The sequence below is a fragment of the Tyto alba genome, unplaced genomic scaffold (genome assembly GCF_018691265.1).
Source record: "Tyto alba isolate M040663 unplaced genomic scaffold, T.alba_DEE_v4.0 Super-Scaffold_27, whole genome shotgun sequence".
NCBI lineage: Eukaryota > Metazoa > Chordata > Aves > Strigiformes > Tytonidae > Tyto > Tyto alba.
In genome coordinates this window covers 9,016,261-9,030,503 of record NW_024881301.1, presented here as the reverse complement: position 1 = coordinate 9,030,503, position 14,243 = coordinate 9,016,261, and the positions used below count along the sequence as shown (strand labels likewise).

The 14,243-nt window shown below is 36.4% G+C and overlaps 1 protein-coding gene across 2 annotated transcripts in view; it reads left to right on the top strand.

The window, feature by feature from the left end:
• YES1 (YES proto-oncogene 1, Src family tyrosine kinase) overlaps window positions 1-14,120 on the top strand; it is a 51,674-nt gene extending 37,554 nt beyond the window's left edge. For both annotated transcript variants that reach the window (XM_042798116.1, XM_032987694.2), the window contains exons 3-12: window positions 534-633; window positions 1,777-1,875; window positions 4,911-5,014; window positions 5,226-5,375; window positions 5,576-5,731; window positions 6,026-6,205; window positions 8,498-8,574; window positions 8,910-9,063; window positions 9,636-9,767; window positions 10,568-14,120. In XM_042798116.1, the coding sequence (XP_042654050.1) occupies window positions 534-633; window positions 1,777-1,875; window positions 4,911-5,014; window positions 5,226-5,375; window positions 5,576-5,731; window positions 6,026-6,205; window positions 8,498-8,574; window positions 8,910-9,063; window positions 9,636-9,767; window positions 10,568-10,776 (1,361 nt within the window). In that variant the 3' untranslated portion in view covers window positions 10,777-14,120. The remainder of the gene's footprint in view (window positions 1-533; window positions 634-1,776; window positions 1,876-4,910; window positions 5,015-5,225; window positions 5,376-5,575; window positions 5,732-6,025; window positions 6,206-8,497; window positions 8,575-8,909; window positions 9,064-9,635; window positions 9,768-10,567) is intronic.
• Window positions 14,121-14,243: the final 123 nt, after the last annotated feature.

Sequence of the window (14,243 nt, the reverse complement as noted above, 5' to 3'; positions counted from 1 at the left end):
AGAAATGTATTTGTCCCCAACAGAATGCTTTTATTTCTGGTTCAATTCCTTGAGTAGATCTGGATGTGTAACCTCAGAAATTTGGGAACACATCAGTTATTTATAGCTAAGTTCAACAGGAAACTACTTTTGTAAAAATTAGCGCTGATGGTTCACCATTGTGGTGTTGTAGGATCTTCAAAAATTGCATTTCTTAACAAGAAGCTATCTTAATAAAGAAGCTATCTTTTTTCACTGCTGATGTCTTGTGCAGGTTTCTGTATATAAGTGCTCCAATTATTTATGTACTTCCACTGATGTATCTAGCTGCCTTTTGTGGTGTGGAAGCATACTTTTAGAGTGTCTACTTACACGCTTTCCTCTATCTTAAGAAATTAGCTGATTATTGATCCAGATTCCAAAATGAGCTGAAACCCAGGGTGTTTACTTGCTTCCAAATCAAAATTGATGAGTTCTTTCACAGACGAGTCCTTAAATCAAGTGTTGCAACATTACTGCTATATCCTATGGGTTCTTTTTTTCTTTTTCCTAAGGTGGTGTTACTGTATTTGTGGCCTTATATGATTATGAAGCTAGAACTACAGATGACCTTTCATTTAAGAAAGGTGAACGGTTCCAGATAATAAATAACACGTAAGTGTTCTCATTCACAGACTTCACTTTGTTGTTGTTAGTAATAAATAGATCCTCAACTCTTCTTGAAATCTGTGTATCCTATTTCAGTGAAGAGTAGATTGATTTTTTTTTTTTTTTTTTATCTTTTTTTTTCTTGAATGCACACAATGTTCTACAAGCATGGCACTAAAATATTGATACTGGTAAGACAATAACCTTCAGGCTGAGGTCAGGGTTTGGGTGCAGATGTAGAGCTGCAGTGCCTGGGGCAGCCCCAAGCCTCTCCTCCTCATTTGGTTGGGTGGCATCCTTCCACTCCCTGCTCCAGCGAGGCACAGCTATTCCCTCCGGCACAGCAGAGATGGAGATAGGTACTGTCCCATCCCACGCCCTGCCCCTTGCAGGCTCTCTCTGGTGGGTTTCCCTCTCTCAGGGGAGGTGGTCGCAGCCAGCAGCGCTGCACTGCAGATGCCAGAGGTGAGTGCACTGCCTGTGGCAGCGACGTCTCGCCGTGGAAGGGCGTGTAGCTCTGGCCCCCACAGAAATCCGTGCTCAGGCAGTTTATGAATAGTTTGATGTTCTAGTTCAATTGCAGCAGCATTACGCTATTACAGACCGATTTCTAGAAGTCTAGTGGAAAGGAAATAATTTGTTCACCTTGGAGATTTCTTTACGCGCAGCATTTGGCTGCAGTAATAGTTCAAATTCATGCGTGTAACAGTTTTAATTTGTCCAGTTCTCTGATTTTATTAGCAGACATCCTGGTTCCTTTACTGGTCACTGTCAGCATACAGGCAGAATGATCTGGGAGAGGCAGATGAAGACTAGAGAACTGGGAAATTTATTTACACGTCTCTACCATAAAATGTGTTGTTGTAGGTTTGCATTTTGCATATATTGATAAATTCTTCTTACATTTAAAAAGCAAAACAAAACAAAACCCAAATCTTTAAAATGCAAAATTCCACTAAGAGGCACTTGTGTTGCTTACAATGAAAAGAAAAATATATTTAAGTGCAGCACAAAGTATTTCAGATGCCTTCATAATTAAACTAACACGTTACCTAAATTTAACCTGCCTTTCATACGTGAGGATGTTATAGGTGCTAGGGAATGATATATTGTTTATATGTGGAAGAGATAACTGATGTTTCATTGCAGGGAAGGAGACTGGTGGGAAGCAAGATCCATTGCTACGGGAAAAACAGGCTACATCCCAAGCAATTATGTAGCTCCTGCAGACTCCATTCAAGCAGAAGAGTAAGACATTGTATCCTGTCAATCTGTTCTTATTATCTATTTTACGCTTTGTGCCCTGTGGTGACTATTAGTTTAATTCAGTATATGTAACATTTAAGGGTAAAGTAGGATAATGCTTCTAATTAAAGGATAGCAATGCTACTTGGATAATGTCAAAGGTGTAATTATTAGTAAGTGTGAGGTGGACAGCCATGCAAATGTTTTATGCCTGCTTGCTGTATGTAGGGCTAAAGGAAAATGGATGGGAGGATACCATAGTGAAGATCAGAATTGGGAGGCATGCATTGTGTTTCATATAAAGCAAAAATGGATGTGTTTTAGTTAAAGAGTTCACACACCATCAATTCCGAGTTTTTATCCTTATTTTTGCTTGCCAAACCCTAAATCAAGATCAGCCATATCCTTGGTAGTGCCTAATTTTATAGTCTAAAAAAACATTGGTGTCTACAGTTGTTGCTAATCTATTAATCTGTTACAACTTTTTGGTGACAAAATTGTTAGGTACACTAATGACTACTATGAATTGGGAAAATTGTGTACCAGTACTTCCTAGATTTATTTATAAAGATCCCAGAGCACTTACAGAATCACATAAAATTACTGTGGAAACTGTGAGTTGCAGTACAGTTTCAGGTTATACCTGTTCCAGGGGATTACCTCTATTTGTTGTACTAGAAATATAAAGCTCTACAGATCTTGCTTCAATATGCAGTCACGGTACTGCCAATAAGCAGTTCCCTGGTACATGATCTGCGCACTTCTGTGTTTGCTACTGCACTTCTAGGGAAAGTGCCTGATTTCCAAGATGTTTCCTGAATCTCAAGCTGAGACTTTAGCATGTTGCTGCTGCTCTCCTCTGGCTCTTCTCTATTAAAAAGTGATTGCATCAAAGATGCACTGTTATTTTCTGCCCTTGAATTTCAGCTGCTTTTAAAATTATTGACATGAGATTTTTTTGAAAAAAGTTGATGTGTTTTGTGGTGTTTCTGTTTTTTTGTTGGTTTTTTTTTTTTTTTTTAATTATGTAATAAAAGCATATTGTCATTACAGCTGCAGTGGTGGTAAAATGGAAATTATAGCCCTTTGCAAACTAAGAATGCAGTGTTTCTGCAAAGAAAGTGTTGTTCCTAAAGACTGGCAAAACAGGGTGGTGGGATTTGTCATAGGTTTGTGTGATGACTGGAGGTGAGAGTGAAGGGTGATTAATGAGGAAGCTTTTTCAAACTGACAATCTTAAAGAACTAGTGCTCATTTTATTTTAAAGTTCATTTGTTAGCCCCAGGCTTTGATAGCATTTGTAGGTTTTGTGTTGTGACTGCCATTGGAGTTACAAGTGCAAAAGCAATACACAGCCCCAGGTTGCTAGGATTTTCTTTAAATTTTCCTTTCTAAGCCTCAAGGCATTTATAACATAAACTGCTTGTGATAAGATCCATATTGTCTGTGTGCCTTTTGAATGATACCATAATATAAATGTTTAATGGTCACAAAAAGAACAAGTAAACCCTACTATTACTTTATAGGTAATGAAATAATATGGCATGTTACCATATAGTTTGTACATTGTTGTAGTAGTCTGGGGAGGAGGCATTTTCATGTGAAGTAATTAACTAGGGTTCAAGTTTGCTTCAGTAAGATTGTAGCGTACATCCAAATTGTCTCAAGTGTATGTACTCTTCTATCTAATTCTGCACATCTACTGAAATAGTCAAACTGCAAATACAGTAAAAAGTAAGAATAAGTTTCAAATTCTGAAGTGATTGCACTGGCCATTCTGTTCACAAGCCAACAGAATGATCCCTCCTTACCTACATTTTTACCCCCCAAAATGTTTCTCTCACAAAACCATTGCTTTGTAGCAGTTTCATTTCCAACACTAATTTTCTTCTCATAACATTCATGAAGCCATATTTGCTTGACGCTATGATGGTGCCAAATTAAAATGTTTGAAATTTACACTTTGCATCACTTTGTGATTTCTGAGGTACACAATCAAAATAAAATATAGTTAGAAATAAGTGTTATTCCAAAGTATGGGGATTCACTGGGAGATGGACACAGTTATCACTGGCTCAGGACAAAGCTGTGTGCAGGCAGTTCATCAGGATGAACACAGTGTGGGAGCATAAAAGAAGAAATTACTTTTGTGAAAGAAAAGGCAAGAAAAAACACAGATGTTTTAAAACAACTGCATACTTTTTACTATCAGAATTACACAACAAAGATGGCGTCTTACTCAGAGAAGTAAATGATACCTACCACAGGGTTGTTTCTAAAGGATCAGTAGAAAAGAAGTGCTCCCTCTACTGAGGTGGAGAAGGATGGGAGGTGGTAAAAGTTGAAACAGGAGAGATTCCAGCTGGATATAAAAATAAACCTTTTTATCCTGAGGACAGCCAGAGAGGGGCACAAGTTTCCCAGGCTGGCTGTGCAGGGTCCATTCTTCAAGGTTTTCCAGACTGGAGTGCACAGCGCCCTGAGCAGCTGGGTCTGATCTCACAGCTGGCCCTGCCTGCAGCAGGAGGCTGGACCAGAGACCTTCCAAGGGCCCCTTCCAACCCGTATGCAGAACCTGTGATCCAGCTGTATCTATGCACACCCACTTGGCATTAAATATTGTTTTCTAACATATAGCCAAAACTTCTCAGAGATGGTAGTTTCAGCTGCTGCAGTGTTTTGAGTGTGCTACCAAAGTGCATCATCTAATTCAGCTTGAACTGGCAACTTAGCCAGAAAGAGGGTGTTATTTTCAGTGTTAAGTACTGTTGATGTCCATTGTTAAACCATCAGAAGAACATAGTATTTGCAGATAGAGGCCTCTTCACATGTATTTTGCAAACAACAGAAATGAGAGTCATGTAGAAATAAGTCATCTTAATCTTTTGATTATATGGATTTCATTACTTTTGTTGATCTATAACTGCTTTGGGATATTAGTAGTCAGGTCAATGCTCGACTTTTCTAGATCTTGTATTTATATGATTACCAAAGCAGAGGAAGTTTTACTTACACATATTTCCTTTAACATTTTCTAGGTGGTATTTTGGTAAGATGGGCAGGAAGGATGCAGAAAGGCTACTTTTAAATCCTGGGAACCAGCGTGGTATTTTCTTAGTAAGAGAGAGTGAAACCACTAAAGGTATGTATATTTATGTATATCTCTTCTCTCTGTCTCACTCACTTCTTCCCCCCTACCCCACCCTGCTGAGGTGAACATAATGAGCATTTCTATGTCTATCACATTTTATGTATGTGTGTGCACACATGTATGTGTATAATGACAGTGGGGGAGATAAGTTAAATATTACTTTAAATTTTTGGTGAAAAAACAAGTATGACTTGTTTCCTAGGTGCTTACTCCCTTTCCATACGTGACTGGGATGAGGTCAGAGGTGATAATGTGAAACACTACAAAATCAGAAAACTTGACAATGGTGGATACTATATCACAACCAGAGCACAATTTGAATCGCTGCAGAAGTTGGTGAAACACTACAGAGGTAGGCCCCAGTTCTAGTATCCCAATGCTACCTTGTACCTATCATGAGGAAGAAAAACTGTGTGTGTAGCCTATTTCTAAATTTCACAACAATATTTTTTTTTTCTACAAATGGTAAATCTTTTTATTAACATTAGGATGTTACTTTTGTTACAGTCTTATGCCTCCTTAATGACAAAGCTTATTTTTTCCATTTTTCAGAACATGCCGATGGGCTGTGTCATAAGCTAACAACTGTGTGTCCCACTGTGAAACCACAGACACAGGGACTAGCAAAAGATGCCTGGGAAATTCCTAGAGAATCTTTGCGGCTGGAAGTTAAGTTGGGCCAAGGATGTTTTGGTGAAGTGTGGATGGGTAAGACACACTTTCCATTGTTCATGTGAATGTTTCAACAGTATTTTAAGTAAATCAGTATTGTGATCTGCAAAGATAATCTGATAAAGAATTGAACAGAATAAACTCTGATAAAGAAATTAACAGAAAAAGTACCAATTACAATCAGTCACATAAAGGTAAAAATAATATTCGGTATAGTTCTAATTTATAATTATACTGTTAGCTAACAATACAGAAGCAAAAAGCAAAGAGTTTCAGCAGAAAATCTCTTTGGTATTATAGGGGAGAATAAAATCTAATTTGTTTCTCTAGGAACATGGAATGGAACCACAAAAGTAGCAATCAAGACACTAAAACCTGGTACAATGATGCCAGAAGCTTTCCTGCAGGAGGCTCAAATCATGAAGAAATTACGACACGACAAACTTGTTCCACTATATGCTGTTGTTTCTGAGGAACCAATCTACATCGTCACTGAATTCATGACAAAAGGTGTGTGACAGAATAGTTTGAAGGTATTATGTTTAAAAGATTAGTTAAGATCACAGCAACAAATTAAATGTTTAATTAATGTTTGCTTTAAGCTGACTGGAGTATAAGTGGTAATTTTGATTAAATTAAAATAAGCAACACTTGGCCTACTTCAAGCAGTTCTGATTTAGATCATGGGTAGAGCCATGATTTTTTTTTTTGCACATCTTTGTCACCCTTGCTAATCCTCCAAGTACAAGATTGGGTTTTTCTCCTCATTTTTTATTGTGTACTGCCTGTTACATTTAAATTGGGTGGTATAGCTGGGAGTATTGTTACAAGAACACACCTGCCTGTAGACAGATCATGTTCACAGCAACAGAATCAGTTGGGTTTGGGTTTTTTTTAGTTTTTCTTTTCCAGCAATGTAATAGTAAATTTTTAAAAGGTTGAGGGTTTTTTTCCAGACTCCTCCTTTTACCTTTTTGTTTTCAGTCTTTCATCCTTCTTCCCTTGCTCTGTATCATTTCTTCCTCCCCTTCCTGCTGAAACAGAGATTTAGAGATTTAAGCTGAATGTAGAAATAAACATCATAAGCAATTAGTGTTAAGAAGCATCAGATTTTCAAGTCAATTATTCCAGTTTTATAATATTCAGGCTTCTGTTTGCTTCACAGAGAAATTTTGCTATCCTGGTAAGAAATAGAAACAGTGTTAAAGTCCAGGACAGTGGCTGCTTGTGTTCGATACTTTGCCACAAATGTGTGGGTCTTTTTTTTTCTTTGGATGGGGTTTTTAAGTAAGTTTGAAAAGGTAGAAAGGAATAGAAAATATAAAAAGTTCCTTCTGTGTTGTTGTTGTTCCTAAGTAACACTAGACAGTCTTTGTTAGATTTTAAAGCTGCCGTGCAAAATCAATTTTAATTTTTCAGAAATTAAGTTTTGACAAGGAAATCAGGAATAAAAAAAGCTTTATAGCATTCTGCCCAAGATAAAGTAAAGATTAAAACCAGAAACTTTGCGAAAGCAAAAATAAAGAATTGGACAAGTTAGTTGCATGTTTGTCTAAGTTATGTATTCAAACTGCATTGGAAGCCTTTGTTTTCATTGGAAAAACTTTTCACATTTTACCAAAAATAAAATCTCTTTCGTGGTTCATACTTGAAAGCTAGTAAAACATATTTTTTTCCCTTTTTCTTTCTCTTTTTACAAGGAAAAGAGGTGGGTAAAAACTGAACAGTACCCAAATTTTTTTCCAATGTGGACAGACAGGTTACAAGAAGTCAGCGCGAAATCTTTTTTCCTCTTTGGTCCTTTGAGCTCATGGACCAAGATGGGAAAAAGTCTGTGCAAACACACGCAGCCAACATCAGCAGCAGTGTGGGTCTGGCCTGCCACACTTTTACTTTCAATGCAAAAATACAAGGGACTAAAACCACATTGGAGGTATCTTAATTCATGGCTACAGCCATGAATCCATTGCAAGATCTGCAGTTCAGTGCTTTTTCCCCCCACCATCGCCATACTTGTGATTTTGTCATTGTAATTTTGACTGGGATGAGACTGATTACTTTTCAGTCTCCACCAGTTTCTTAAGAAAGAGATCATGTTCCTATACTCTTAGGCGTAATAAGAGAACCTGTAGAGAAAGCTGTTATGTTAGAGACAAAGTTTTACCATGCACGTAAAGATTACTGTCTTAAAAGGAGTGCAGGTTCTTGGAACTGATTTCAAATACTACTTGTATTGTAATGTTCCAGACACGATTGCATTATATAAATAGGAGAAGATAACACATTATAAAGAATGGAAAATACTTTTTTTTTCCCCTGTAAGGAAGAAAAAGCAACAATTTTAGAATCATTTCTCTAGTATATAACTGGAGCTGGCAGAAAAATTTAAGTAATGGATATGAGGTTTTTTGTTCTTTAGTTATAAATCTCACTGTGGAAAAAAGTCCAACTAGGAAGGCCATTGATACCAGGCATATTGGGAAAAATCATTATGTATTGGTATATAATCATCAAGCAGCAGTCTATTTAATTAGTGTTCATTTATCCGAATTATTGAAGTGGATTTCATAATACTTGGATAAATCTTGCACTAACTAATTATCAAGGCAGAATCAACTACAGGCATGGGCACTGAGGTATGTGTTCTGCTAAATGACAGGTTTTCAAACACAGATTTGGGGAAATTAATGTGTAAATCATCATGTCTAGGAAAAAAAAAAAAAAAGCTAAATTTTGTTTTCAGGTCAAATTAATGTTTTGGTTTTTTCCTTTTTTTTCTCCAAAATATGCCGTCTTTTACAGGCAGCTTGCTAGATTTCCTTAAAGAAGGAGAAGGGAAATACTTAAAACTCCCACAGCTGGTCGACATGGCTGCTCAGGTACACTGTATAAACCAAGAAAACTGTATTTTGTGCTTAGAGAAGAGATTTTAAACTGTATGAGATATCAACTAAATATTGAATGATCTGGATGTTGGGTGCTGTTCTGTCTTACATCATCTGTTGTAGGTTTGTAATTTGTCAAGAAGAAACTCAATTAGCAGATACTGTGTAGCCAGACACACCCTAATTGGTGCTGTCACAAGCTCCTGCTGTGCTATGCTTCCTATACTTACACAGTGAGAATGAAGCTAAGATAAAGGGGTACAGCTTAATGCTTGGGAGAAATGTATATAGTAATGAAAAATAATCTTTAATAAAACTTTATTTTTAAGATTGCTGATGGCATGGCTTACATTGAAAGAATGAACTACATCCACAGGGATCTCCGGGCAGCTAACATTCTTGTAGGAGACAATCTTGTGTGTAAAATAGCAGACTTTGGTTTGGCAAGGTTAATAGAGGACAATGAGTACACTGCAAGACAAGGTAAGACCAATTTATTTACTGAATAAATAAGACCAGTTACCTTCAAATTACTTAGAACTATTACATTTAGCAGAATGTGTCTGTGCATTCTGTCAGCCTGAATAAAGATCATGCATATTAGTGTGCTTTCATAGCTATGTTTAGGTGTCCCCCTCACCTAAGTGCAATTTTAGTAAACTTTTTAATGATCAAAATTATCTGGCAGTTTGCTTATGTTTTCAAAAAAATGTTTTTAGTTACTTTTTTCTGTTAATACTTGCTACAGTTTGAAGAGTGCTGAGATTCCAGACAGGTTGATCATCAGATTCTGAAGATCTATCCCACTTGTTGAAACATATTTAAGAATCTCAGGTGTCTTAGCTGCTTCCAAAAATTGTAGCCCATAATTGCTGCCCTACTTTGAAACTGGTTTCCAGTTTGAAGTATCAAAATCCTAAACCACCTCTAATTTCGTCAGCAGAGCAAAATGTAAAAATTTTCTGAGTGCAGTATTTTTTTTAAAATATTTTGATGTGTAAGCAAATAATGCATAAGCAAGGGAAAATGAGTATCTGTCTTTCCGATGCTTGTAGGAGCTAAATTTCCAATTAAATGGACTGCTCCAGAAGCAGCATTGTATGGTCGATTTACAATCAAGTCGGATGTGTGGTCATTTGGAATTTTACTGACAGAGCTGGTAACAAAGGGCAGAGTGCCATATCCAGGTAAGAGGAAAATTTAATACTTTTTCTTTTCTGTGTTGTATTCTATGCTTCTGAAGCTACCTTTTGTACTTTATGCCATCATTCAGAGCCCACAGTTGACAAGCAGAGAGAAAAACTTAGTCATGCTTCACTGGTTCCTTTGTTCACAAAACTACTTAGTTTTACTTACAGATTAACTATTATATATTTTTCAAAGTGTTTTAAGGTAATAGCATTTGTAAATGTGACTGATACTTCATTTCAGATTAGTGGGAATCCTTATGTTTTCTTATCCGTCCCTGAAATTTCTACTTTTGACATTTTCCCAGGCTGCAGTGAGGATCAGTAGAGTGAACCTGCTAGACCAGTTTTTGAAACTAAACATATGTAACAGAATTTGCCAGATATTTTCCTGTGACTGGGATTTGTAAGGCAGTTCTGTTAGGTATAAAATGCCTTTTTCTTGGCCTGATTTCAAAATAACTGGTCCTTGAATTGGAGCCTAAGGCAGGCAGAAGATATTTGTGCTTGAGTCTCCTTTTTGAAAGGACAAGTCCAAGGCAGTGGGGAAGTGTACAAATGAGAAAGCATATAAATGGAAGAAAGCCCAGGTATTGAGGAATTACCAGTGTAATGAAATAATTTTCGGAAAATATATTTAATGCAAAATGTAAAAAATTCATTCATTCATTCTGAAGTGCGCTTATTAAAGGTTCTTATAAGGTAGATTCATATGCATTGTGGCTGAAGAGGCACTAGAAAAACTTGAGGAAATTTTTCTTTGCGTGATGTCATTCAGAGCTAAAATGCTTTCCTCTTAGGGATGGTGAATCGGGAAGTTCTGGAACAAGTGGAACGTGGATATAGGATGCCTTGTCCCCAAGGCTGCCCGGAGTCTCTCCACGAGTTAATGAAACTGTGTTGGAAGAAGGACCCTGATGAGAGACCAACATTTGAATATATACAGTCTTTCTTGGAGGACTACTTTACTGCTACAGAACCACAGTACCAGCCTGGAGACAATTTATAAGCCAACAGTCTATATAACATGCACAAATTTGCCAAATGTAAAAGACTTGCAAAGAATTCCTGACGTCTATAAGGAATCAAAGGAAAGAAAATCTTCGCTACTTTGCATGCTCTTAATGGCAAACTGGAATTTCATAATGCAGTTGCACAAAACCACTTTTAAAGTGTTATAATCTAATTTACCAATGACACGTTTTTATTTTTTTTTCTTTCCCAACTTATTTTCAGGGTCCAAAGGAAGGTTACTGAAAATACAGGGTAGAAAAATGAGTGTTGGTGTGAATAGCAGAAAAAACAATGTTTCAAATCCTTTATTTTCCCAGCATTTGATATTCATTCTACTAAGGAGGGAATTGTCTGGAATTAGTGATCTTGGGGTAAGACATTTTTAAAGCAGAAGAACTTTGTGGGACCAAGCAATTCTATTCCAGTTCTGTAAAACACCTTGTGTTCAAAATTACATGCGTGTGCACCCCACCCTCCCACCCCCCCAAAAAAGGATGGTACAACTATATTTGATACATAGTCTTGATCTTTAAGCTTCCTCTTGCATGGACTTAATTAAGGTAGGCAGGTTAAAAGAGAAATTGGAACAGTGAATGACAAACTTGATCTAAATGGTAGACCTCAATAGCGAAATTAGAGAGCATAATGCACTGTGTTAATACTTGTATTAATATAACTGGAAAGTAGCTTGAGAGATTTTTCTTTTTTCTATCTGCGTAGCTGATTAAGAATAATGAAGGTAACTAGAAAATGAGGTAATATTTTATAAAATGGTGTTGATAAGGTATGATGACATTTGAACTTGAAGCTATGTAATACAATCAGGGGGGATAGCCTTTAATCCTTTAAGCTCCAATCCAACAGCGAGCTTTTGTATGGGAAGACTACCTGAACAAAGCTCACCAGAACAGCAAGACTGAAGCTGGTAAATGGCCACTTTTTAGTCCTTTTTCAGAGACAGGTTTGGTACTGTTGTATGTGGCTTATATGTGCTAACAAGGGTGGGTGCCACAAATGCTAGCTGTCACTGGTTCAGGGATTCGATTGCACTTTTGCTTTTCTTGACTATTATGACACACTTACACGCAGTTGCTCTTCCCACTTCTGCCCTTCCTACAGAATTATTTAACTAAAAATAAACAAAATAAAATGTGAAAGTTTAAAAACTAAAGGGATAAAATATATTTAATATTTGTCCGAATATAGTGACATTGAAATTTGCTGGCATTCAGCCCAGCTGACACTACATCTAGATTTATATTCTTTGGCTACTGACATATCAAGCAATAACATCATGTCTTGTACTCAACAATTTGCGTGATGTTCTTGAATTTCTGATCAGGCTTATGTACTTTAATTTTGAAACACTAAACTCTTACTTAGGTTGGAATTCATATTATCATTGTTAAGCTATCCAACAAATGAATTTCAGAAAAGCTGGTAATGCAGTTCTGGTACTAAACTTAACATTTTTCATGGGTTTACACTACATTGAATACAACTACCAAACAGATCTTTGTAAGAACAGTGCCATCATTTTTCATTTTCCCTCATTGTTGCTCATCACATATACATCTGTGGTTATCAAATTTTAAAAGGGCTTTATGTAAGAAAAACAAAAATAAAACAAAAAAAAACACACACACACACAAATATAATCAAAAAACCCAAAAAATACAATGGAATTTTAACTTTTCTAAATATTTTAAAGTGAATAACACAATCATATCAGTTTATGTATTAATACAATTATAACAAAAAATGCCAAAAATTACACTGGCATTGTTTGGATTTTTAATTACTGAATGGAACAGTTCATTGTAATAACACTTGTATAGTAAAGGAATAAAACACTAACTTAATGAACACGTTCATTGTAAATGGTTGTGTATTATAAGACTTCTCCAAAAGAGTTTGTATGTTTATGAAAATTTATTTGTTTCACCTGAAGACCTTGATGTGGTTCTTACCCTAACAGAGTTTAAAATTCACATTCACACTTTTTATATAAATAGTAATAAGTTTAATTATGTAACTAAGTATTTTTATAAAGTATGGCATTGTTGAACTGTTTTGCAGAATTGGTTCAAAATAAATTTCTCCTTGATTGCATCTGCTTATTTGAGGGTGGGGGGAATGGTGGGCGGGGGACAAAAGCAGAGTAGCCTTCATATTGAGGGGAAAAGGAGCGGAATAAAACCAACATGAGTTTTGGGTGTATTTTTATCCTCTGTCAACTATTTTAATGTACTTTCATACAAGATACTGAGTTCATGGTGCATTATTGCTGTGAAAATGGAGACATTTTCTAGAGCAGTTCAGAAGCCTTGGGCAGGAAGGGGATAGAATGATTCTGTCTAGACTTAAAACTAACCCCTGGGATGGACAGACATACAGATGTGGGTTTCTTGTAAGCAATTCCAATGTAGACTCAGCTGGCAGTCACTGCCACGCTGTAGGGCAAACACATTTCCTCTCTTGCTTTATCTGGTATTAGCAGCCACTGTTGATTTCTGTGCAATTTTTCAGGGAATTTTATACATTCATTTTTGTGATAGCTGATGTTTTATCTCAACTTCATTGAATGTTGCCTGCCTCAATGACCAGTACAACTCAAACTGCAAATCCTGACCTGTATATACAGTGCCACTGTAGATTAAGGAGCTAGTACTGTTTGAGTTTCAATAATAACTAATACAGCACTGAAACCATTCTTACAGAACCTCCAAACTGCAAAGTTTACTGTATTTTTAGTATTTGCTGTAATGTAATTAATGTTTTACTATTTCCAATTACAACAATCATGTAATTTCTGGTAATCTGTACTCTCCCCATTGTTCATCAGAACTTTGTGATACCCATTCTGCATGCTAGGCCTGCAGATTGTTTCTGTCATGCGTTGTTTTAAGCTGTAGTATTTTACTTTTTCTTATTATTTTTAAGTAAACTTCCAATCGTAAAAATGTGTACGAGCCTACTATTTAGATAAAATACATCCCTGTTTTAGCATAAAGCATTATGAAAAGAACCTTATGTGTTCATATACTTGCAACCACTGACTTGTTATTTCACTAGGCTTGTGAGTGAAGAGTAACCTTGGAAGAGTACTTTTTTTAAAAAAAAAAAAAAGTCTCCTAGAATTTGCAGATGGGTAGAAACAAGCCAAAATGCTATATTACCCATAGTCATCTAGAATACTGTTTATTCTAAAGCACATTATCCACAGCTGGAATGAGTACAAATGAATATAAACAACGAAACTTAATGAGCCCCCGCTATTGTTATTTATTTTGATCTGTTCAATCCAATAAACTTCTCAGTTTTTAAGTTTTCTGTGAAGATGCTGTAGCTGTTTGTATTTGTGCTAACTTTCCCCCAACACACAAGCCTTCACTTCGAGCTATGCAGTCACGTTGAGTTTAAACCACAGGAGCACTCACTTAAGCTAAGCAGTGCATTGCA